Raw genomic sequence first — 25,132 nt, 5'->3', positions numbered from 1 at the left:
ATTGTTATCGATAAGTATCACATATATCACATTTTGTAAAAGTAAGGATTGATTAAAAATTTAATCTATATTTGTTCTTCCCTTTTCCTTGATCAGATTAAGCTGTTACACAAATACAACACAATGTCGTGGATAAAATGGTTTATATTTCTGTCTTACCCATAAGTTGCAGTTTTGAGTCGTTCAGTGTCAACCGAGGGGTGAGTTACTCGTGCCAGTGCCTCTTGCATCATCGTTTATTGCCTTTCTACATGCAATTCTGTCATGTTTGCATCCTTCGCTGCATAGTTTGTGCTGTAATGTGTGTTGCTTTTGCCAAAAATAGTGTGTTTTGCATAAGTATTGTTAGTGGAGTAGATTTTTGCACTTAGTAGAGGAACGGGTAAGTACTTAGAAGGGTTTTCAATTTATACAAGTATTTATTAGCGTAGGTATAATATTATTTGTATTGCTTATAGATAGTAGAAACGGTTTTGTGAAACATGATCATGTGTCAAATTTCATTTAGTAAAAAGATGTTAAAATGAAAAAATTTAAATCTACAGTGTATTGATTTACTGTTTCATTTTGGATGACAATGTGATGAGAAATAGACCAGAGAATAGATAAAAAATGTTTTCTTAGTTTTAACACCCAGACAACTTGGAAAAAATATCCTACATTTTATGTTTTTTAAGCACCTTGTCTTAAGGACTGTATGTAGGATGGATAAAGATTTTTAAAATAAAACTTTAGTATAGATGAATAACTTCTTACACCGAAGAATTTGAGTTTAGTCGATAGTTTAAAGAACTTGAAATGAAAATACTTATTTATTAAGGCCGGCCTCAAGACCTCATTGTCCTTTTTTACAGCTAACCTTTTAAACTGCTTTTTGTTTTAATTAAGTATATCAGTTCAATAGTAAAATATAATTTATCGTAAATACTTATGTTACGATAGCAGGCTTATCTGAATGGAAACAGTCCATTCCGGCACAAAAACACTGTCCACAAAAATTATCACCATTCACTATTACTGACAGAATTTCAACCGAGGAAGGTTTGAGTCGGAAGGAGAGAATCTTCAGGTCCAACTGTTTCCAATCTAATATCAGCTGTGTAGTGCTCACAGCAATCCCACTCAGCTTTTTTCAAAGATCCTATATATTGGTAAGCGACTCATATTTTTCCGCGACAGTGGTGAGAGCGTTCTTCCACTGGAAGATTTGTGATACCACCACTGTCAAGGATAACGTCTTCCTGGCTACTTTTGTGTATAGTGTGAAGCATCATGTGTTTTCTGTGCCAAAGTGGGCTATTCCCATTCATGTAAGCCTACTACCTCTCAAAAATCTTTTAAACTTAGGCTCCGATGTACTCTATGTTACATCCATGTAATTTTAAATTGTTGGCTTGTTACACATATTTGTTTGGTTAGTTGGTCTCACAGTTTTCCTTAACTTACAGTTAGCCTAGAGCGGTGGTGCAGACTGCGAGGTAACCTGCTGTTTTACTTCAAGACCCGAGACCAGTGGTCGGAGCCGCTGGGTGTAGTCGTGTTGGAACAGTGCTCCGTCAAGCTGGATCCCCCCGCCACCTCCAACACCACTGATGGCCCGTTTGGGTTCAGTCTAGGTATGCACAGTTACACACAGGGTGTCACAAAAATGCGTAACGAGTTCTTCAGGACAAAACTTTACATACAAATATAAGTCAAAAATGTCATGTAAAATCTTTTATTTGGGCTTTGTCCAAGCCTTAAGCTGCCGTTTTTCTTGATTAAAAAATATATAACTAAAAACCATTTGGAGATATTTTTATGAATCTTGGTAGGGACTTTAATGTGTTTGTTTGTTCAAAATCTCCCATAATATTATTGTTTAAGCTTTATAAATTTTAAAAATGCAGTCTTTTTAAAATGTTATATTCAAATTCCATAAAAACAATAAATTCAATAAAAATTTTAATGATATTAATAAATTAGTTGTGATTTTCTTATGTTTAAATCCTAAAGACACTGTAAACAACCAAAAAAGTTGGCATATTTTTTCAACGAATGTGTGTTCAACTTTTTGTGAGCGGAACCTGTCCCTCTTTTATGCCAAAGTCTGAGACACCAAGGTTTTAAAAACACCCAAATATTGTGTTGCGATTTTAAAGATTGTTTGCATTCATTTGCTTACAGTTACATTCCTACATCGTAAGACTCATTTTTTCAATTTTAGTATTGTTAATTAGAGAAAATCAATATTATCAATGTAGCAGAATTGATTATCCAGTCATAGGTAATCTGACTCATCTTGCAAAAGATTGAGTGCCAAGAAATGGCATGGCAGCTCTGTTGACCTTCGAAGTGAGTTGTTGGTTACGGAGCAAATTCTTCAAAAAACTGTAAATTTAAATTTTATGGAGGGTAGGTCTTAGTAAACTTTTGTAGTTTGCTTGTTTATGGGTATGATTTTGATAAAACTGGCACTTAATAATTTAATACTTGATTTTTTATCAGTTATTTTTCATGCCATTTGTGTCAATGGATTAAAAATTAAAGACAGAACAAATCTAGGGATTTTATGGAAAACAAAAACCTTTCATAGGTTTGCAAATGGAGAATCTTTATCGACGTGGTTTTTTAACATTTTCACAATTGTTTGATAATTATTTTTCTCGTTGCTATCATTTTAGAATACCTATTCAATCTCTAACCCCCTGTATGTTGTGGCAGTGTTTGAAGGAGGCCTGTCACAACACGTGGCTGCTCTGAGTCTGCAGGAGAGGGATCAGTGGTTGCAGGCCATCCAGCTGTCCAGCCACGAGTGTATGAGGACTCAGCTGCTAGCTCTACAGCAGAGGTAACTATTACTGTACTGGACGTACAGCTCTTGACATCTAAGCTGGCACTTGGCCTAGTGTGGGCAGTGGGGTGGAGGTAGGGAAAAGACTGGAAACATTTCAGCTGCCTCTCGGGGTTGACTCCCCTTGTATTATGTACTTGAGCGCCTTCATAGGGTTGCGAGGACAGTTGATGCAACCCGCAAGATGGGACATCGTTTTTGAGCTAAACACTAGTAGCGGATCAGCCAAATGCCAGATTGTCACGAGCTGTAGGTAACATTGTAGATGTGAAGCTATGTAGTTATGGAGCTGTTTGTCAATTCAATTCAACTACGACCGTTCTTTTGCTGCAGTCAAAAACAGTACGTGTTAAGTTTTCTGTGTAGGTATAATATATTTTCAAGCTATTATAATTGTTGTTTCCGAATTAAGCTTTAAAGAACCGTAATACTACAATCTGCGCTCTCATCCCATTGTGAAGCACAAATAAAGGAACACTAGGTGCCTACTCTATGGCAAATGATGAGTCTGTGGCTCAATCGGTAGCGCCACAGACTTGGGGTCCAAGGCGGCAATGTCGTAGGTTCGTCTCCTGGTTCATGCCACTACTTTTTATCAGTTCACTTCACCCTTGTACCAGCTCACCCATTGTTTTGCTATATGTTCTACGCACAGGTGGAACGTGCGTCTATACCTTATGTGGACAGGCATATGCAAGATTTGTAAAACATTGTTAACACTAGTTTTAATTCATAACATTGCAGGTTGGAAACTCGTAGAGGTCAAGACCCGGATCTGGATATCCAGATGTGGCGGTTACGTCGGAACCAGACTCTAGGTAAATAGTGTTCAGTTGTATTCTAAATAAAACCGCAAAACTACCAAAAATTGTTAACAATTGTTCTATAAACAATATTTACTACTCCAGTTTTTGTTTTGCCTGTATTGCAAAAACTCTTCACTGACCCAACCGTAGTATTTCCACTGAAGTATGACATTAAAAATTGATTGTTGTTAATCAGTACTATTTTCCAAAAGCATTCAATATCATTAATATTTACAAAATGAATTTGTCTCAGTCGGCTAAAATGTTACATCCTGAAAGTTTTTGAATTGTAAATACAGAATGTGACTATACTTTTTCTTCATCTTGCCCACAGACGAGAACACTGAAGTTTATTCAGTTATAACTTAAACTGACATTTCTCTGTAATGTCAGATGTGTGTTATTTCTGTTGAAGTCCTATATGAGGACAAATTATCAGTCTTATCAAATGTGACCTTCTACTGTGTACCTATAAGTTTCTGGGCTTAGGTAAGCTAGCTAAACTAGCTTATGGCTAAGTAAAGCTCTTCAGGAGAAATCCTTAGCCACTTGACTTTCCCCTCAAAATATTCTATAATTTTTTTAAAATACTGGGCATGTAGTCATAGTTTTAAACTTGTGTGGCAATTTATTCTGATCAAAGATATAGCCTATTTATTTTGAAAAAAAGCCTTTTTTAAGTTATGATTGCCCTGATACCTCATGATATTTTTATGCATGTTGGCTCACAGATGATATACCGTGTGTTGTAGACCCGTGTGAGTTGCCGCTGTGTGAGGTATCTCTCTCGTGTGACAACCTACTGTGTGACGGCCATGGCCGTCCTCCCAACCCTGTACTGCTGGTGCATGTGTACATTCCTGAGGAAAGGGTACTACTCAAGTACGCCAAGACCGAGGTCATAGAGGTAACGTCTCATTGCTTATTGCTCTTATTGCTTTAAATCTCCTCGACAATTGTTATTTAACTTGCTTAACCATTGTTGATTTGTCTCTACAGAAAAGCAGCAATCCCAGTTTCCTGAACACCGTAAGTTTCCGCTCCAGTGATGGCCTCAACGCCAGCTCCAAGGTGAGACTGACTGTGTATGACGTGAGAGAGCCTGTGTCTCAGACAGCCACTCCCCTGGGCAGTGCCTGTATCACACTAGGCACACTACAGGACTGCGAGAGACTCAGGTACATAGACTACATTGTACAGAGTAGCCATAGGCTGGGGAATCCTGGAGTTATGCATACATTGTGAAATATCACCAAGAAAATCTTGACTTATTTTAGTGCGATTTTGTTGTGATGGATTTAAGACCGTTTTTTAGTGTTTAACAGCCAGCGACCTACCGTATTTAGTTGTGTAAACGAAACGCTCATGAAACTCCGTTAGTGAATGAAAACCTCGACTGTTTAATCATTGTGAACATCACCTGCCTTCACTGCAAAATCATATTCTGTGGTCATAGTACAATAAAAAACAACTCCTGTTGTCATGGCAAGATTGAGAACATCTTCAGCTATAACAGCAAAATGTGAACATTATCTGCGGTCATAGTATAATCGAGGACATCTTCTGGTGAACATTTCCCGCAGTCCCGGTCATGACTGAGAATGTCTTCCGTGATCATGGTTAAATGCCTTCATACAATAATGACCTAACTGAAGGTAGGCCATAGAACAGATAGAAGACACACAAAAATACCCAATATTTCCCTAGAGGACATATCGGTGGCCATGGGGAAATCGAGAACAGCTTTTGCGGTCATGGCGTAGTCCTGACCATCTTCAGCGTCATCATTGTCTCCCATAATTGTGGCAAAATCGTGAACACCAACTGCAATCATGAAGAAAATTAGTAATTTTAGCGAATTTCCCATATAGGGAATAAGCTATTACCGTAGTACTCATGGTAAGACCTGGACGCGGGACCGATTTTTTTTTTTCGTTTTGAGGTCCCTAGAGGCCAAAAACACCATCCGTTCAAATTCATATACCGGTATATATATATATATTTATATATATATTTATATACATATGTGTCCGTTAGCACGATAACTCGAGCAAAAATGATCCGATTTTGATGAAATTTGGTACAAACGTGTAGACCTACGTTTATTTAAACGAGTTCGCGATCCAGCATGATCGGACCATGGTAACGGGGGTTTACGGGGGGGTTTTATGGGGTAAAAATAGGTTTTTCCCATTTTTGACCTAAAAAAATAAAATTTAGCAATTTCTTTCCAAACCATTTTGTAGAGCTTAAAAAAACAAATAATTTAGTATATTGAAGCGTTATTATGCGCCTAATGGTTACGGAGAAAATTCCAAAAAATTTGAAATTGAAAATTCCCATGTTATTCTTATGGAGAATAAGTAAAGTGTTGTAGTTTGCTTGTTTATGAACATATTTTGATCAAATTTAGAAAATGTTTTTATTTCTTACTAACTATTAACATTTTACAAAAAAAAACAGTTTTACCCTCCCTGATGCAGCAAACCTAAGTACTTGTTAAACTAATTCTATTTAAATCGGGAATAAATGTTATATTTTTAAGTAGACATTTCAGTGTAAATCAAATCAGTCAAATGGAAATTCGCTTAGTCTGCAGGTTTGCTGTGGCGGGGGTATTTTAATGTTTCTACATTTCCCTTTCTTTTGTTAGCGGGAGGATTATATCATCAGTTGTATCTCTAAGATTAAGATAGGATGATTTTTAGGTACATTTATAGTGTATACTATGTTCATTATGTGTGCAGGATACCTCTCAAGTCCTGTGCTGGGACAACTGTGGGATTCCTGAGTCTTCTGGTCTGGGCGCTGGAGAGAGAAGACCAGGGAACTCCTAGCACTGAGTCTACACCTTGTAGGACAGCCAGCATAGATACTGCAGCGGTGAGTCAGTGTCTTCATGCAAAAATTACCTTACTGAAGGATAACAGCTGGCTTATGTTGGAAAAAGTATAGGTAGGCCATTCATTATCAGGTAGAAGACACAGAGAATACCCAATATTTCCGTAAGGTACATATTATTATGGATTTTCTTCTTTTTTCTTTTTGTTCCTTGGCCTACCTATTTTTCTCTAAAGCGACTAATAGAAGGAGGAAGTAAAAACGGCAAGTTTTTGGATATAATTACTTGCCAGACTCAATGCATACTTACCTTGTCTATAGAGTTACTTTCTGTAGTGAGTATTCAGTAATTACTTGTTAGTATTCAGTAATTTCAGATAACAAGTACTTGCAATCAGCAACTTGCTGTCTACTTCCCCCATGTATAAGCCACTTAAGTTGAGCTAGCTACTATCTCTTTATTCTACTAATAAAAATCCTGACCTAGAGCCTTCCTTGAACAAAAAATTGGCTAAGTGGTTGGTAAAAGTGAAAGTTGAATGAAAACCCCTGAAACACAGTCGAGTAAGTGTACTGAAAAACAACAGTATATCGCAGGAAAAAATTGTGATACCTACCACTGAAACACTTTGAATCACTATTTATTAAGCAGGATTTCCAAACCTACTGGATTAACAAGTGTCCATTGTATACTTATTTCCCAAATAAAAAAAAGTTGGTGACTTCCTACATAAACCAATTCCACCTCGGAATAGAGTTGGATTTAGTGCAGGATTCAACTTATCAACACACGTTTCTGTGTTTTTCCAGATCCACTGTCACCGCAGGTCGCAGTCGCTGCCACCCAGGCTGGGCTCCAAGCTAAAGTTACCTCACCAGGGACAGCTGCGGCTGTTGTTTGCCAACCCCACAGTCCAGACGTACAGGTTCCACTCTGGGCTGGGAGGTGACATCAGTGTACATGAGGTCATGGCAGAGAGTCGGCTGTGCTTCACCTTCCCTCAGCAACTGTTGTAAGTATTTGTAGTTGAAGTTACCTCACCAGGGACAGCTGCGGCTGTTGTTTGCCAACCCCACAGTCCAGACGTACAGGTTCCACTCTGGGCTGGGAGGTGACATCAGTGTACATGAGGTCATGGCAGAGAGTCGGCTGTGCTTCACCTTCCCTCAACAACTGTTGTAAGTATTTGTATTAGAAGCTACCTCACCAGGGACAGCTGCGGCTGTTCTTTGCCAACCCCACAGTCCAGACATACAGGTTCCACTTTGGGCTGGGAGGTGACATCAGTGTACATGAGGTCATGGCAGAGAGTCGGCTGTGCTTCACCTTCCCTCAGCAACTGTTGTAAGTATTTGTAGTTGAAGTTACCTCACCAGGGACAGCTGCGGCTGTTGTTTGCCAACCCCACAGTCCAGACGTACAGGTTCCACTCTGGGCTGGGAGGTGACATCAGTGTACATGAGGTCATGGCAGAGAGTCGGCTGTGCTTCACCTTCCCTCAGCAACTGTTGTAAGTATTTGTATTAGAAGCTACCTCACCAGGGACAGCTGCGGCTGTTGTTTGCCAACCCCACAGTCCAGACATACAGGTTCCACTCTGGGCTGGGAGGTGACATCAGTGTACATGAGGTCATGGCAGAGAGTCGGCTGTGCTTCACCTTCCCTCAGCAACTGTTGTAAGTATTTGATCAGGAATTCCCATATTGTTTTTGTAAGCATCACAGAGCACCGCCAGCCTAAAGCTAGGCTTTAGGTGTTCAGTAAACTTTAACCATTCATATTATTTAACACTCTATGTTTTATTTAATGTACATCTCTTTTCCTTGCAACTAACATGTGTTCTTAATCAAATTAAATTATTCTCTATTGCTAACACATGTTGTGTATAAAAAAGTAAATAAAACAGTGCTTGTTCTCCTATCCCAAAAGTGTGTTCATTTTTTTCTCCTCTTATAATCTCCATTTAATTTCATTCTCTACAAAACATTCATTGGTCCTAATCGAGCCTGGATTTTGAATTTCAGTCTTTGGATTCAATTTTCAGAACACTTTCAAGCTATCGAAATATCTTTATTTTATCATTCAATCTCTTTATGTTTCTCCCCACTCTCATAGTGTCACAAACTCTATCTAATTCTTAGTAAAGTTTCACTCCATCTGTTTTGTCCAATATGGCTACCAGATCAATTTCACTCTCAAACTTCAACAAATCAACCCTTCTCATACAAAATTCTTTTGAAAAGATTCTCAAATCTGTACAAGAGCTTGAAACACTTTCCCCCTCAATCTTGTCAGTGATACAAATCAGAACTTTAAACAACTTCTCGAACCAGTTAGAAAAGAAACATGAAGCCTATGAAAATTACCTGGAAAGAGCCTTGGAACATATATCAGAAGAATTAGATTTGGATGCAGTATGTGACACTGAAGACAAACTGCGACTGCTATTCGTCGAAGCCAAGTCTCGGATTGAAGCCCTTCTCCAACAGCAGCCGCAAGATGTTCCAGAAGAAAGTAAAGATTCAACAAGAATTAGTGACATCTCAGCTTCATCATCTGCTCACGTAAGACTCCCAAAACTAGACCTCATCACGTTTGATGGTTCTCCTCTACAGTGGGTAAGTTTCATCAACTTATTTGACACTAGCATCCATCTGAATGAAAGCATTTCAAACGTCACTAAATTTCAATATCTTCTCAGCGTGCTCAAAAATGAACAACTAAATCTCGTAAAAGCTTTCAGTCCAGTGGAAGCTTCAGCCAATTACTCAATTGCCTATCAGCTCCTCAGAGACAGATACCACAACACCCGAAGGTTAACTACACTTCACCTAAACAAACTGATCGACCTACCGGACATTTCCTCTACCTCAAACAAATGTCTCAGAACGTTCCTCAACTTGTTTTATGAACACACAGAAGCACTTAAAGCTCTTGACTGTGACATTACTTCTAACTCTAACCCTCTGTTGTCCACCATACTCTTACGAAAACTAGACAATGACCTTCTAAAACAACTAGAGGCTTTTAGAATTAATATAAAATGCGAAACACATTTTCTACCAGAAGTAGTCGAAATAGTCAAATTTCTTAATCAAGAGTGTAACCAAATGGAAGACGCTCTGTTACATACCAAGTTTGCTCAAAGTACGAACAACCACAATTCAAATTTTAAACCCAAATCTTTCACATCCTCCAAGCCCTCTTTCATTCAAGCTCAGAAAGTTACAATGGTCTCTACTCCAACTCCATCAAATCAAGACAACTCAAAAAATCCTTTCTCATTTCCCTGCTTTGTCTGCTCATCAACTGGCCACAAGGTTTATGCTTGTCCTAGCTTTCTCTCTCTTTCTTCAAATGAACGTTTTAAAACCGTAAAGGACAACAACAGATGTGTCTCTTGCCTCGGAAAACATGATGTTAAAACATGTAAGTCTAAAGCATCTTGCTTCAAATGCCACAAACGTCATCACACCTTACTTCATTTTGAACATGACAAGACATCTCAAGGTTCTACATCATCACAACCATCAACCACTCATGTTTCGAATGAAAAACCTACCGTATCTTGACACACTCCACGGCTAGGTCTCAATCAGTGACGGGTCGTGGGCGGAACTGTGTATAGGTAGCCTATGAACCAGGGTAATAACCAAGTACTTCAGTGATGCTGCAGGGCGCCACCCAGTTTCGGGGTATGATGCTGGTCGATAAACTGGGAACGTTCCAGCCCCAGGATGGTAACAGATTTTGCAGATCTCTGTAGTATTGAGTGTCTTAACCTATGCTCCTATATACCATGAGGTTCGACAGGTCCCTAAAATCTATGTTGACTTAGCGTTGGGGTGAGTTTCAATTTTGAGAAAATTGTGAATAAAACTGGATAATTCAGAGGTTGACCCACCTACGCCCACTATAATACACTATGACAAATACACTGGTTTTCAAAATGACACAAGATATGACAAAATAAGCGAAGGTTTATTACAAGTAAATATTTTGCACAGACAAGCCTGACTCAAATGTCCGGTACGAAATAATAATCAATCAAAATGCTACATACAACGTTCTTCGTTCAGTATTCGTTACTACCAAGACACTTGAACCTAAAATATAACTCAAATAGGCTATTTATTTATTTACATTATTTTTTTTTTTGTGACCAAAAGCTTTTGGAATTTCCGACTGCGCAGACGGTAGCAAAGTATATTTACAGAAAAGCAACAATTAATTTTTACTCAAAAGACAACATTAGACAAAATATATGTTCGACCGTAGTCAATAATCAATCCGACAAAGCAATAATATGACACAAAATACACAATAATAATAGACAATCTTACAATTAAACAGGGGACAACAGAGACAAAATATATCAGGTCTCTAATCAATCCGGCAGAGCATAATGTGACACAATACTAGATACACAAAAATAATAAAATAGACAATCTTAAAACTAGGCAACACCAGCGACAAATATCAAAGACACTATTACCCTTTCGGCTACAATCCGAACGATTACCGTAATCTATATATCTCTAAAAGTTAGGCCTAGCCTACAGAATATGTTGAGACGATGGTTTAGTTGCGTCTAGTTCCCTCGGCACTTGGAGTTGCACAAAATACAGTCTGAAGATAACTGGATTGAAATTTGAATGAAATTTGAATCTTGATGCACCAGAAGTTGAGTAAGTTAAGTTAAATGTCCAGAGAAATTGACTTAGTCTTTGTATTTGGCCAAATTAAAATGATTTAGTAGGCTGATAGTTGAACTGTAGTCAGATGAAAGTTACGGTAAAGGCTAGCCTAGGACTTATCAGACAGTGGAGGTCCGCTGCGATGACAGGTGGTAGGGGTGGACGTGGTCCAGGTCCACAGCCCCGTACGATGTTGGATAGGCCAAGGTTGTAAGTGGGCCAATTCTGGTAACGTCTCTCCAGCAGTAGGTCGGATCTCTCACAAGCCGTAGGTAGGATCTCTCATAAGACGTAGGTCTGAACTCTTGCAGGCCGGAACGTACACCCTGTAATTCCTCGTGAATAATTTCTGTTCTGGTTAAATATTAACAGTAGTCCTATAACTTAAGTCATGTGTTCCATGAAGGCTAGGCCTTGATTAGCTGTAATTTTAATCCATTTTGTAGTTGTTATGACAAAAGGTCATTAACGGTAAGTGAAACTAGGTCTTAAACTGTTCTTGCCTCAAGTTAGGCCTATCTTAGAACAACTGAGCAACAATTTGGTTTCTGACATTTACAAAATAAATAATTTACAAAATACATTCTTTATATTTAATTTAGTGAGCGTAGGTTGATTACATTTTCTAAGCTAAACAAGAAATATTTAAAACACTGAACTACATTTGAACAAAAGCATGGTGAACAAGTACAAGGTAGGCCTAGGCCAAGAATGACAAAAATTTCTAAAAACTACTAAATATATCATTTCTTCCTTTTGGACAACCTAACCTAACTTTGAGAAATCAAAACTGATTGTAAACAAATGGTTTAAACGATTTTGCAAAATTTGAGACCATGTGACTGACTCCTGTTGCAAACTTATTGCTTTGCACCAACATGAAAATTACAAGACAATTTCTATCATAAAACAGGGAAAATGTACTTAAAACTATAAAATTATCAACATTGTTTGTGTCTTACCCACAGTTGTCTAAATTACCTACATAAGGTCAACCCTGGAATTATAATTTCGTGTTAATTTGGCTTGAGAAAAACCAAGTTCATGATGACTACGGCAATCTGTAACTTGTTTGAACAACTGGAAATGATTTTAATTACAAACAAATTAATAGAATTTGGAACCCTGAAGCAATTTAAGACTTTTTCTGGAATCCCGACTGTCTTACCTCAGTATATAAATCCTTAAGAATCTGAGGGCAAAATTGTAGACCGGCGTCCAGAAGTTGCAGAGATTTCTTGTCTCAACGATAAGTCTGATGGCGGCCAAATGAGGATGATTCAGCGTCTTCACTTTCAATCTCCACTCCAAGGTTCCGAGTCAGCTGACAGTTGTCTCGAACCACCGCTCTGATTGGTTGTCCTGACTTGTTCGAAAGCTCGCTCCGTTTCAGTACCGTACTAGCGTTGATTATGGTTTTAGGGTGTCCAACACAATTAAACTCCGCTGGATACTATATTCGGTCCACTGTGACGCGTCAAACAGTGTAGATATTTAACATGGAGTGATCAGTTCCATGACGAATAATTGGGGCGGCCTTTTAACCGTGACAAACACCCCTCTACCCACCAGAAAATTTCCCAAATTTTCTATATACATGGTTTTAGGTCTCCTATATGCCAGTTGCCGATGGTTTTGCCTCTCTGGTCCTTAAGTGTGTATACTAACTTAGATAATTTCTTTGCTATCCAGTACGGTCCGGTATAGATAGGTGCTAGTTTAGCCGAGTAAAACTTTTGGGCGTCTGATTGTTGATAGTTTTTCTTCCACACCTTATCTCCCACATGGAACTCTGCTTCCCGTCTCCTCAAATCATATCTGTGAGCGGTCTTCTCGTGGGCCTTCTTCAAACGACTCTCTACATATCGATAAATTTTCTTCAAGTTGGACAATTTGGCTCCATAACTATCCACATTTTCTGCTTCCACATCCGGTACTTCGTTCGGGGTTGGGTCCAAGTTTTTCTCTAGTCCTGGAGTGTACAATTCTCTTCCATAATTTAAGTAGGCCGGGGAGTAGTCGGTGACCTCATGTCGTGCAGATCGCAGGGCAAATCCTAACTTAGGCAGTTCTCGATCCCACAACCTGTGGTTTTCACCTACAAAGGCCCGTAACATAGTTCCAATCGTTCTGTTCACTCGTTCGGTTGGATTACTCTGAGGGTGTCGGCTAGGATTGTAAAGTATTTGAATTTTATATGATTCCATCATTTGCTTAAATTCTTTTCCAACAAATTCTGCCCCGTTGTCACAGAGACAGTAATCTGGAATGCCAAACATTAAAAATACATCTTCCTCCAAATGTTTTGCAACTAACTTTGCTGAAGCAGCACGAAGAGGCACAAGAATCGGAAATTTTGTGAACGTATCTATTACAACTAATATATATTTAAATCCTGAGGTAGAGCGAGGTAATGGTCCAATCAAATCGGCAGAAATCATGCTCCAGGGTTTGTCTACTCCACGACGGAAGCCGCAAAACCCTTTAGGCCTATTTTGATCAAATTTTACTTGTTGACAAGTGGTACATCTACCCACATATCTCCCTACGTCTTGTCGCATTTTAGGCCAGTAATACTGATTTTGGAGTCGGTGGAAAGTTTTATTACATCCCAGATGTCCAGCGGTCGGGGCGTCATGCATTTGGGCCAATAGCGCTTCTCTCTTATCTTTTGGAACCACTATCTTCCATTCTTCTTCGTCTTCAGGTAGGCGTAGTCGGTCTCGAGTCATCTTCCATAGCTGTCCATCTTCTACTTTCCACAATGGATACAAATTCTTGGTCTGTTGAACATTTTTCTTCATTCTCTCATACCACTGGTCAGTCGTATTGGCTACTTCCGTTAGCACTCCAATTTTCACCCGCTCCTTTTCCTTCGTACTAGGTGGAATGGTTTCTTCTGCTGTCGTTCGAGATAACAAATCAGGCACAACATGGTCCTTGCCTTTTCGGTGAACTAGAGTGAAATCATATGGTTGTAGACGTAAAGCCCACCTCGCAAGACGGCCTTGGGGATCTTTAAGGTTATATAACCAGAGCAAACTGTAGTGATCGGTAATTACTTGAAATTTAGTCCCTTCCACATATGGTCGGAAGCGTTCAATTGACCAGACCACGGCCAAACATTCCCTTTCCGTGGCAGAGTATTTCTGCTCCGCTTTTGTTAGAGTGCGACTTGCATAAGCAACCACTGTCTCGCCACCCTCACCCTCTTGACTCAAGACTGCACCGAGGCCGTTAGCCGAAGCATCACAGGAGACAGTGAATGGTCGGCCGAAATCTGGGCAAGTAAGAATTGGTGCAGACACCAGACAAGTTTTAATGTCTTCGAAAGCCTGTTGGGATTCACCTGTCCATCTAAAACGCTGATCTCGTTTTAGCAATTGGGTTAGCGGATATATACGGGAGGCAAAATTGGGGATAAAGCGCCGATACCAGCTGGCGGTGCCACAAAATTGTCGGACTTCTTTCTGTGATGTTGGATACGGAATTTGTAGAATGGCTTCGACCTTCTCTGCATCTACCCTAAGCCCTCGGTAATCGACAACATGGCCTAAATATCTGAGTTCAGGACGACAAATTTTGCATTTCTCGGTGTTCAAGGTCAGTTTTGCTCCACGTAATCGGGTGATTACTTCCTTCAGCACCTCCAGGTGTTTCTCAAAAGTGGGAGTTACAATTACTACATCATCCAAGTATACAAATACCGATGGTTCCAAATCAGCACCAAGCACATTGTCAATAAATCTTTGCCAGGTGGCCGGGGCATTATGGAGTCCGAAGGGCATGGTTATAAATTGATATAATCCTCTACCAGGCACTGTAAACGCAGTCTTCTCTCTACTCTCTGCACTAAGCGGTATTTGCCAGTATGCTGACTTAATATCTAATGAGGAAAGAAATTTTGCATCACGAAGGCGGTCCAGAATAGTGGTAACATACGGGAGGGGATAAGCGTCCCGTTTGGTAACTGAATTAAGAGCTTTAAAATTAACACAAAACCTTTTTGACCCATCAGGTTTGTCCACTAAAACAATAGGAGATGACCATGGACTCTTACTCTTCTCTACCACTCCCAGTTCTAACATCCTATCTAGTTCTTCGTTGACTTCCCGTAACTTTGCCGGTGACATCGGATAGTAACGTTGCTTAACCGGGGTTGCGTCCGCAGTATCAATAACATGCTCAACACAGTTGGTCCTCCCTAGGATAGGCTGATCGGTCCCTTTAAGAAATTCATTCATGAATCTATTTAATTCTAAGCGTTGCGGTGTAGTGAGATGTTCTTCGGTCTGCAGTCCATGGGGTGGAACGTTCATAGAAGATAGCTTAAGGGTGGCAGGTGAAAAGTCCCAGGTTCTCTGGTGAAAATCTGTAATAATTTGCATTTCGGACCAAAAATTTATCCCTAGAATCAAAGAATGCTTTAATGAAGGAACTACCAAAACACTGGTTTCTCTGGATCGTCCTGCTAGAGTAATCTGCACCTTCATTGTACCTCTAATTTCATGTTTTTGTGAATCAGCTGTTTCAATCCACTTATCAGGGATCGGGTTCAATAAATTTGGAAATTTCTGAACTACCCACAATCCTTCCTGGCCCAATACAGATTGAGAGGCTCCGGAGTCTAACAAGGCTCGCATTGGTTTTCCAAAAAGTTTGATTTTTAGATAAGGTCTCGGATCATTTTCTACTGGTTCAAATAAATAATTTATTTTATCTAGGCCTAATTCAGTACTGGTTTTATCTCTCTGGGAGTTAACGATAAGGTTGTTGTCAACTCCCAACCTTACAAGTTTTTTGGAGTGCATTTTTGACATTCAGCTCGCTTTACATTAGGTGCGCCACACCCATAACAAAATGTTTTCCTCGGTTTCTGGCAATATCTCGACATATGGCCTCCTTCCCCACAGTTCCAACAGGTTAGGTTCGGTAATCTGGGAGTTGATTGAATCGCTGAGACATACTGTGACCCGTGTTGTCGTCTGGGTCCACAATAGGCTAGGTCAGGTTCCATAACGATGTTAGGTTTTGGTGGCGGGTGTTGAGTAGTCGAGCGGATCCTTCCAAGTTCAGCACGGCGAGCTAAGTTCCGTAATTCCTCCAAACTGGTGATATTCAACATACATAACTTATCTTGCAGGTAGTTGTTAAGATTTTTTAATATTTGTGTCAGTTGTTTTTCTTCTGGTACCTTCTCAGTGAGGCGACTATACAGTACATTCATCGTGGCTAGGTACAAATCAATGTTTTCATGTTCTCCTTGCGTTCGGTTCAAAATTTCTTTCAACAGCAGATGATCATAATCTGGGTTTTGGAATACGGCCTTAAGTTCTGTCTTCAGTTGCTCCCATGATCCTATGCGTTGTCTATTTGAACGATGCCATATCAGCGCTGATCCAGCAAAAAGGTCCACTGCAGAGTCCAGCAATTCTTTTTCCGATATTCCTCGGGCTATTCTTAATTCCTCAATACGCTCCAGAAAAGAACCTACACTAACTTTAGGCCCACCATCAAATGTGATATTCCACTTGTAGACGGGAACGCTCCTACGTTGTGACTCTGTAGGCTTAGGGGAAAATTCTAATCTATTTTGACTTTGACTTTGTGATTCAGAATCAGTGGCTTTACTGTGGGATATTTCCTTCGGGGTTGGTACCTGTAGAGTAATTTTATTTTCACTTCCTGTTGCTAATGGAAAGACTGGTGGTTCGGTTTTATTGACCTCAGGTGTGCGGGTTAGTTTTTGTTCCAATTGCTCCATAGCCGTTTTAATTTTTCCCTCTAAATTACTCAGTCGCTCTGCAATAGTCTCCTCTTTGCCTTCTCTATCCCTGACCAGTTGAAGTCTGCCCAACAAGTGCTGAAGTCTAGCCTCTATCCGCCAGTATTCATTATTCTTCACGCCCGCGTCAAAGGCATCCACCAATTCACTTAAATCCGAAAATTTCTCCTCACAAATTTCCAACTCAGAATTAATATTAAGTTTGCCTACCGCCTCAGTGTCAACAGCGGTTTTATTCGTAAGTGCTGTTTGCAATCGCTTGCGCAATTCATAAACATCACCCTCAACAGGGAGTCCACGGACTCGGAGTTCATGCTGCACCTCATCTTTGCGCAATCGGTAACTCATTTTTTTTTTTTTTTTTTTATTAGGCCTCTATATATATTTATAGAATAGTATGAATTAAACAATGCCCCACGTTGTTGGGCGCCAAATGACACACTCCACGGCTAGGTCTCAATCAGTGACGGGTCGTGGGCGGAACTGTGTATAGGTAGCCTATGAACCAGGGTAATAACCAAGTACTTCAGTGATGCTGCAGGGCGCCACCCAGTTTCGGGGTATGATGCTGGTCGATAAACTGGGAACGTTCCAGCCCCAGGATGGTAACAGATTTTGCAGATCTCTGTAGTATTGAGTGTCTTAACCTATGCTCCTATATACCATGAGGTTCGACAGGTCCCTAAAATCTATGTTGACTTAGCGTTGGGGTGAGTTTCAATTTTGAGAAAATTGTGAATAAAACTGGATAATTCAGAGGTTGACCCACCTACGCCCACTATAATACACTATGACAAATACACTGGTTTTCAAAATGACACAAGATATGACAAAATAAGCGAAGGTTTATTACAAGTAAATATTTTGCACAGACAAGCCTGACTCAAATGTCCGGTACGAAATAATAATCAATCAAAATGCTACATACAACGTTCTTCGTTCAGTATTCGTTACTACCAAGACACTTGAACCTAAAATATAACTCAAATAGGCTATTTATTTATTTACATTATTTTTTTTTTTGTGACCAAAAGCTTTTGGAATTTCCGACTGCGCAGACGGTAGCAAAGTATATTTACAGAAAAGCAACAATTAATTTTTACTCAAAAGACAACATTAGACAAAATATATGTTCGACCGTAGTCAATAATCAATCCGACAAAGCAATAATATGACACAAAATACACAATAATAATAGACAATCTTACAATTAAACAGGGGACAACAGAGACAAAATATATCAGGTCTCTAATCAATCCGGCAGAGCATAATGTGACACAATACTAGATACACAAAAATAATAAAATAGACAATCTTAAAACTAGGCAACACCAGCGACAAATATCAAAGACACTATTACCCTTTCGGCTACAATCCGAACGATTACCGTAATCTATATATCTCTAAAAGTTAGGCCTAGCCTACAGAATATGTTGAGACGATGGTTTAGTTGCGTCTAGTTCCCTCGGCACTTGGAGTTGCACAAAATACAGTCTGAAGATAACTGGATTGAAATTTGAATGAAATTTGAATCTTGATGCACCAGAAGTTGAGTAAGTTAAGTTAAATGTCCAGAGAAATTGACTTAGTCTTTGTATTTGGCCAAATTAAAATGATTTAGTAGGCTGATAGTTGAACTGTAGTCAGATGAAAGTTACGGTAAAGGCTAGCCTAGGACTTATCAGACAGTGGAGGTCCGCTGCGATGACAGGTGGTAGGGGTGGACGTGGTCCAGGTCCACAGCCCCGTACGATGTTGGATAGGCCAAGGTTGTAAGTGGGCCAATTCTGGTAACGTCTCTCCAGCAGTAGGTCGGATCTCTCACAAGCCGTAGGTAGGATCTCTCATAAGACGTAGGTCTGAACTCTTGCAGGCCGGAACGTACACCCTGTAATTCCTCGTGAATAATTTCTGTTCTGGTTAAATATTAACAGTAGTCCTATAACTTAAGTCATGTGTTCCATGAAGGCTAGGCCTTGATTAGCTGTAATTTTAATCCATTTTGTAGTTGTTATGACAAAAGGTCATTAACGGTAAGTGAAACTAGGTCTTAAACTGTTCTTGCCTCAAGTTAGGCCTATCTTAGAACAACTGAGCAACAATTTGGTTTCTGACATTTACAAAATAAATAATTTACAAAATACATTCTTTATATTTAATTTAGTGAGCGTAGGTTGATTACATTTTCTAAGCTAAACAAGAAATATTTAAAACACTGAACTACATATGAACAAAAGCATGGTGAACAAGTACAAGGTAGGCCTAGGCCAAGAATGACAAAAATTTCTAAAAACTACTAAATATATCATTTCTTCCTTTTGGACAACCTAACCTAACTTTGAGAAATCAAAACTGATTGTAAACAAATGGTTTAAACGATTTTGCAAAATTTGAGACCATGTGACTGACTCCTGTTGCAAACTTATTGCTTTGCACCAACATGAAAATTACAAGACAATTTCTATCATAAAACAGGGAAAATGTACTTAAAACTATAAAATTATCAACATTGTTTGTGTCTTACCCACAGTTGTCTAAATTACCTACATAAGGTCAACCCTGGAATTATAATTTCGTGTTAATTTGGCTTGAGAAAAACCAAGTTCATGATGACTACGGCAATCTGTAACTTGTTTGAACAACTGGAAATGATTTTAATTACAAACAAATTAATAGAATTTGGAACCCTGAAGCAATTTAAGACTTTTTCTGGAATCCCGACTGTCTTACCTCAGTATATAAATCCTTAAGAATCTGAGGGCAAAATTGTAGACCGGCGTCCAGAAGTTGCAGAGATTTCTTGTCTCAACGATAAGTCTGATGGCGGCCAAATGAGGATGATTCAGCGTCTTCACTTTCAATCTCCACTCCAAGGTTCCGAGTCAGCTGACAGTTGTCTCGAACCACCGCTCTGATTGGTTGTCCTGACTTGTTCGAAAGCTCGCTCCGTTTCAGTACCGTACTAGCGTTGATTATGGTTTTAGGGTGTCCAACACAATTAAACTCCGCTGGATACTATATTCGGTCCACTGTGACGCGTCAAACAGTGTAGATATTTAACATGGAGTGATCAGTTCCATGACGAATAATTGGGGCGGCCTTTTAACCGTGACAATCTCTTTGCTCACAGGAAGCCAGTCCTGCTAATCAAATCCCTAAAACTGTAATTTTAGGCACAACACTGGTTAAAGTTACTGCTCAAAATAACGTTTCTCATGTGTTCAGAGCATTGATTGATAGTGGCAGCATGTGTGATTTTATTAGTGAAAAAGCTGCTCAACTACTGAATGCACCTCGTTTCAAATCCAACTTACAAGTAGTTGGTCTTTCTCAATCTCCAACTCTCACAAAGGGTATTGTGAACCTCACTGTTAACACACTGGCAGGAAAATTAGTTGCATCCAACCATGAAGTGCACATACTTGATAAAATATCTGTCAATCTCCCTAGATCTCAAATATCACAAAGAGTTCTATTGAAAGTAAAACCTTACCCCCTTGCTGATCCCAGCTTCCACTTATCAGGGCCCATTGACATGCTGATCGGAGCTTCTCTCTTCCCTCTTCTTTTAACGAATGAAAACTATTCTCTCGGCCCTAACATGCCTAACATGATGGGAACTCACTTTGGCTTTGTTGTTATGGGGAATGCACCTTGTTCAACCGATTCCCAGCCTGCCAACACTCCATCCATCTCTCTGCTCTCAACGGTTGACAACGAATTGCATAACTCTCTACAGAAATTTTGGAAATTAGAGGAATTATCTGTACCCTCAAAGATATCGGTTGAAGAGCAACAGTGTGAAGATCTGTTTAAAGCTACCCACTCTAGGGACGAAAATGGCCGTTACTTAGTTCAGCTACCATTTAAAGAAAATCATCCACCTTTAGGATCTTCCAAACTCATCGCAGAACGACGTTTTCACTCACTTGAACGACGTTTTGCACTCTCTCCTGATTTGTATAAAGCTTACTCTGACAATATAAATGAACACATCTCTCAAGGTCATATGGTAAAACTACCTCATCTAGATATCAACTCTCCTCACTATTTCTTGCCACACCATGCAGTTGTGAAACCATCCAGTACCTCAACTAAACTCCGAATCGTTTATGATGCAAGCTGCAAAACCAGCTCTGGAATTTCCCTCAATGATTCTCTCATGACCGGCCCTAAATTACAGACCAACATTTGTGATATATTGCTACATTTCAGAATACACAATATCGTTTTCACTTGCGATATTCGCCAAATGTATCTTCAAATCTTAATCAAACCTTCCGATCAACTGTTCCAACTCGTCTTGTGGCGTGACAATCCCTCTGAAGATATATCCACATACAAACTCACTCGAGTGACTTTTGGAGTAAATAGCTCACCCTACTTAGCGATTCGTACCCTCCACCAGTTAGCTGAAGACGAAGGTAAAGACTTCCTTGAAGCAGCAAATGTCTTGCGCACTCAGACTTACGTAGACGACATTGTAACTGGAGCAGACACGGTAGATGAAGCAAAGAACCTTCAAAATCAACTCATTCAACTACTCAACCGTGGACACTTTGAACTTCGAAAATGGACTTCAAATTCTCCCGAGCTTCTTCAGTCTCTTCCAGACACTCATAAAGACTCTCCAGTCTTTCTTGAAATTACACCTGATCCCCATTTCTCAATTCTTGGCCTACACTGGTCTCCAGACTCGGACAATTTTTCATTTCATCTCAACCTACCGCCAAAAACACTAACTAAACGTCACGTTCTCAGTCTAGTCGCTAAAATATACGATCCTTGTGGATTTCTTAGCCCATGTACTATGACAGCGAAATGTTTTATTCAACTTCTCTGGACGACCGGTCTACAATGGGATGAACCTCTCACTCCAGAACTTAGTGCAATTTGGAGTAACTTTATCTCAGCGATACCAGCACTTGCAGACATTCAGATCCCTAGAGCATTGAAAATCTCTCCAAATTCTAGTGTTGAACTTCACGGCTTCTCAGACGCCTCTGAACGTGGGTTTTCAGCTGTTGTCTATGTACGATGTTCCCAACCCAACGGAGAAGTGACTACACGTATGGTTTTATCCAAAACTAGAGTCGCCCCACTCAAGAAGGTGACTCTTCCACGATTAGAACTCTGCGCTGCCCACTTATTAGCTCAACTCGTAAACTTCTGTTGTTCTTCATTCAAACCCTTAATTTCACTCAACCAATGTTATTTGTGGTGTGATTCTTCAGTAACCTTGACATGGCTTCAAACTCCATCTTACAGGCTGAAAACATTCGTGGCTAACAGAGTCGCCCAAACACAAGAACTTGTCCCCTATCACTGTTGGCGTTACATCCCTAGCAAGGAAAACCCTGCTGATTGTGCTTCAAGAGGTATTCTAGCCACTGAGCTTGTGTCTCACCCCCTTTGGTGGTCAGGGCCTTCTTGGCTTTCTCTTCCCCCTTCAAACTGGCCTGATGTAACTTTTTCACCTACAGATATCTCAACATTAGATGAAGTAAAACACACTCCTCTAACTGTACTTGTGTCAACTACCACTGAATCTACGCTGACCAATCTTCTCATTAAATATTCTTCATGGGAACGACTTCTTTGGATTTTTGCTTACGTCCTTCGTTTCATACACAACTGTAAAGGTTCTGAAAAACGCCAAGGTTTCATCTCAACACAGGAACTGAAAGACACAAAATATCACATTTTTAAACTTGTACAAAAAGAAGTATTCACAGAAGAAATCAACTGCCTCAAACGGAAATCATTTTGCTCCACTCGTTTACAACGTCTTTCACCTTTCATTGACTCATTTGGATTATTGCGTGTTGGAGGACGTCTTTCTCAGACATCACTTCCTGAAGATGCTCGACATCCCATTATTCTGCCAAAAAAGCATCATGTGGTAAATCTCCTCATTGACCACTACCATATCTACAATCTTCATTCAGGCCCTCAGCTTACTCAAGCATTACTTTACAAACATGTTTGGATACTGTCTGCCCGTTGTGCCATACGCTCTCGTATCCATAAATGTGTCAGATGTTTCAAAGTCAAACCTAGAAATGTGTGTCCTCTCATGGCTGATCTCCCTCAGTCTCGTGTAACTCCTGCTCGACCTTTCCTCCACACCGGCATAGATTATGCAGGACCTTTTACTGTAAAAATCTTCAACCTCAAGGCAGTGAGACACATAAAGTCATACTTTTGTACTTTCATCTGCCTCGTCACGAAAGCTGTACATTTGGAAGTAGTAACAGACCTAACGACTGAATCTTTCATTGCTGCAATGACTCGATTTGTATCTCGCAGAGGACATTCTTCCGACATTTACTCGGATTGTGGGTCCAACTTCATTGGTGCTGACTCTACCCTACGCAAGATTGTTGAAAAATCTCTTTATTGTCAAGACTCCAAACGGAAGATTCAACGATTCTCTTCACTTAAAGGCATCAATTTTCATTTTAATCCACCAGCCGCTCCGCATCAAGGAGGATTGTGGGAATCGTCTGTAAAGAATGTGAAACATCATCTCCGTCGAGTAATGGGAAACTCAGTCTTAACACTCATTGAATTCATCACATTGTTGACCCAAATCGAAGCAATGCTCAATTCCCGACCACTGACACCTCTTTCAAATGATCCTTCGGATCTCGCAGCACTGACTCCCGGACACTTCCTGATTGGTGCACCCCTCACAGCAGTACCTGAACCTAATCTCCTGACAGTTCCTGAAAACCGTCTCAAGCAATGGCAGCTAGTTCAAGCATTTCATCAACGCATATGGCATAGATGGCACCTAGAATACTTAAACAACTTGCAACAACGTACCAAGTGGACTCGGAAATCAAAAAATCTTGAAGTGGGTGACCTTGTTTTGGTACATATGGACTCACCACCTCTCTCGTGGCCTCTCGCTCGAATTACAGCAGTTCATCCAGGGGCTGATGGGGTTGTGCGAGTGATAGACTTAAAAACATCAAGTGGCAACCTCAGAAGATCTGCCCACAAAGTGTTTCCCCTGCCAACTGTGGATTCGTGAACTGTTTTTGTTGAATCCACTGGGGATTCAAGGCCCCCGGTATGTTCAGTAAACTTTAACCATTCATATTATTTAACACTCTATGTTTTATTTAATGTACATCTCTTTTCCTTGCAACTAACATGTGTTCTTAATCAAATTAAATTATTCTCTATTGCTAACACATGTTGTGTATAAAAAAGTAAATAAAACAGTGCTTGTTCTCCTATCCCAAAAGTGTGTTCATTTTTTTCTCCTCTTATAATCTCCATTTAATTTCATTCTCTACAAATCATTCATTAGGTGAACTGGAAATAATTGTGGTGGTGAATCAGACTGTGGTTTTTGACTGCATCCGCTCATGGGCTTATTAGGTTTTTGACTATATGACTACTGCCACTAACTTGTGTGTACCTTTTAATCTTAAATCCACTACTATGGCCTGCAATATCCAATATTGCTGCCGATTATAGTGACAGTATGTAGATGTGGCTATAAAAATCTCTGAATATCAATATCTAGTGGAAATGCTGTTTTATCTTATTGACAGATACTGTGTTTGTTTGTCAGAGCTGTGTGGATCCAAGAGGAGAAGGAGTTGCTACAAGAGGTGGCTGGTATGGGAGAGTTGGTAGAGCCTTGGCACTCCAAGCAGGTTCAACTGCTAGACAGACATCTCCATCTGCTACACCTTTACTCCCAGGCTAGTGAAAACCTCGCTGCGCACAAAGGTAATGCCATGTTATTTTTTTGTAGCTCTAAGTACATAAACACTCAATTTTCGTTATAGACTGGGTAGCTGTGTGGTTATGTAGATATAGTGCTTGCCTAAAAATCATAAGGTCGCAGGTTCGATCCTGAGAAAAATCATAAAATTTTTCATTGTTTGAAAGTGAGAAGACAAGAGTCGAGTTCTATTAACTGCTGTAATTGTGCTCGCTCGGCCTGAAGATGTCCAACTCTAATGTCGAAACGTTGGTAGTTTCTGTATATAGCCCAGTTACGTGGTCGAAGACCAAGATTGTGTAAACATGAGGGACAACCATGGAAGCCTATCCATGAAGTGAACAAAGGCATTTCATTGACCTTTTTGTAACGTAACCATGATAATCTTAGTTAAACCTTAAACCCTACCAACCATTGCTGTCCTT

General features: G+C 39.8%; 1 protein-coding gene and 1 long non-coding RNA gene across 2 annotated transcripts in view; one reads left to right on the top strand and one right to left on the bottom strand.

The window, feature by feature from the left end:
• Window positions 1-25,132, top strand: part of LOC128995730 (inositol polyphosphate-4-phosphatase type I A-like) — a 62,122-nt gene that overhangs the window by 14,430 nt on the left and 22,560 nt on the right. Inside the window, exons 4-11 of the mRNA XM_054420749.1 lie at window positions 1,449-1,616; window positions 2,704-2,830; window positions 3,578-3,651; window positions 4,392-4,546; window positions 4,639-4,817; window positions 6,387-6,522; window positions 7,291-7,493; window positions 24,552-24,712. Of these exons, the coding sequence (XP_054276724.1) occupies window positions 1,449-1,616; window positions 2,704-2,830; window positions 3,578-3,651; window positions 4,392-4,546; window positions 4,639-4,817; window positions 6,387-6,522; window positions 7,291-7,493; window positions 24,552-24,712 (1,203 nt within the window). The remainder of the gene's footprint in view (window positions 1-1,448; window positions 1,617-2,703; window positions 2,831-3,577; window positions 3,652-4,391; window positions 4,547-4,638; window positions 4,818-6,386; window positions 6,523-7,290; window positions 7,494-24,551; window positions 24,713-25,132) is intronic.
• On the bottom strand, window positions 17,791-20,070 carry LOC128994026 (uncharacterized). The gene is made up of 2 exons (XR_008490864.1): window positions 19,694-20,070; window positions 17,791-18,851 (listed from the first exon to the last, which is right to left on the bottom strand). It is a non-coding gene; the product is annotated as an uncharacterized LOC128994026 (long non-coding RNA).

The sequence above is a fragment of the Macrosteles quadrilineatus genome, unplaced genomic scaffold (genome assembly GCF_028750875.1).
Source record: "Macrosteles quadrilineatus isolate MER2022 unplaced genomic scaffold, UCM_ALF_1.0 Scaffold_5__1_contigs__length_97177068, whole genome shotgun sequence".
Lineage (NCBI taxonomy): Eukaryota > Metazoa > Arthropoda > Insecta > Hemiptera > Cicadellidae > Macrosteles > Macrosteles quadrilineatus.
Note: the sequence above shows the minus strand (reverse complement) of the source record. Positions and strands in the feature narration are given on the sequence as shown.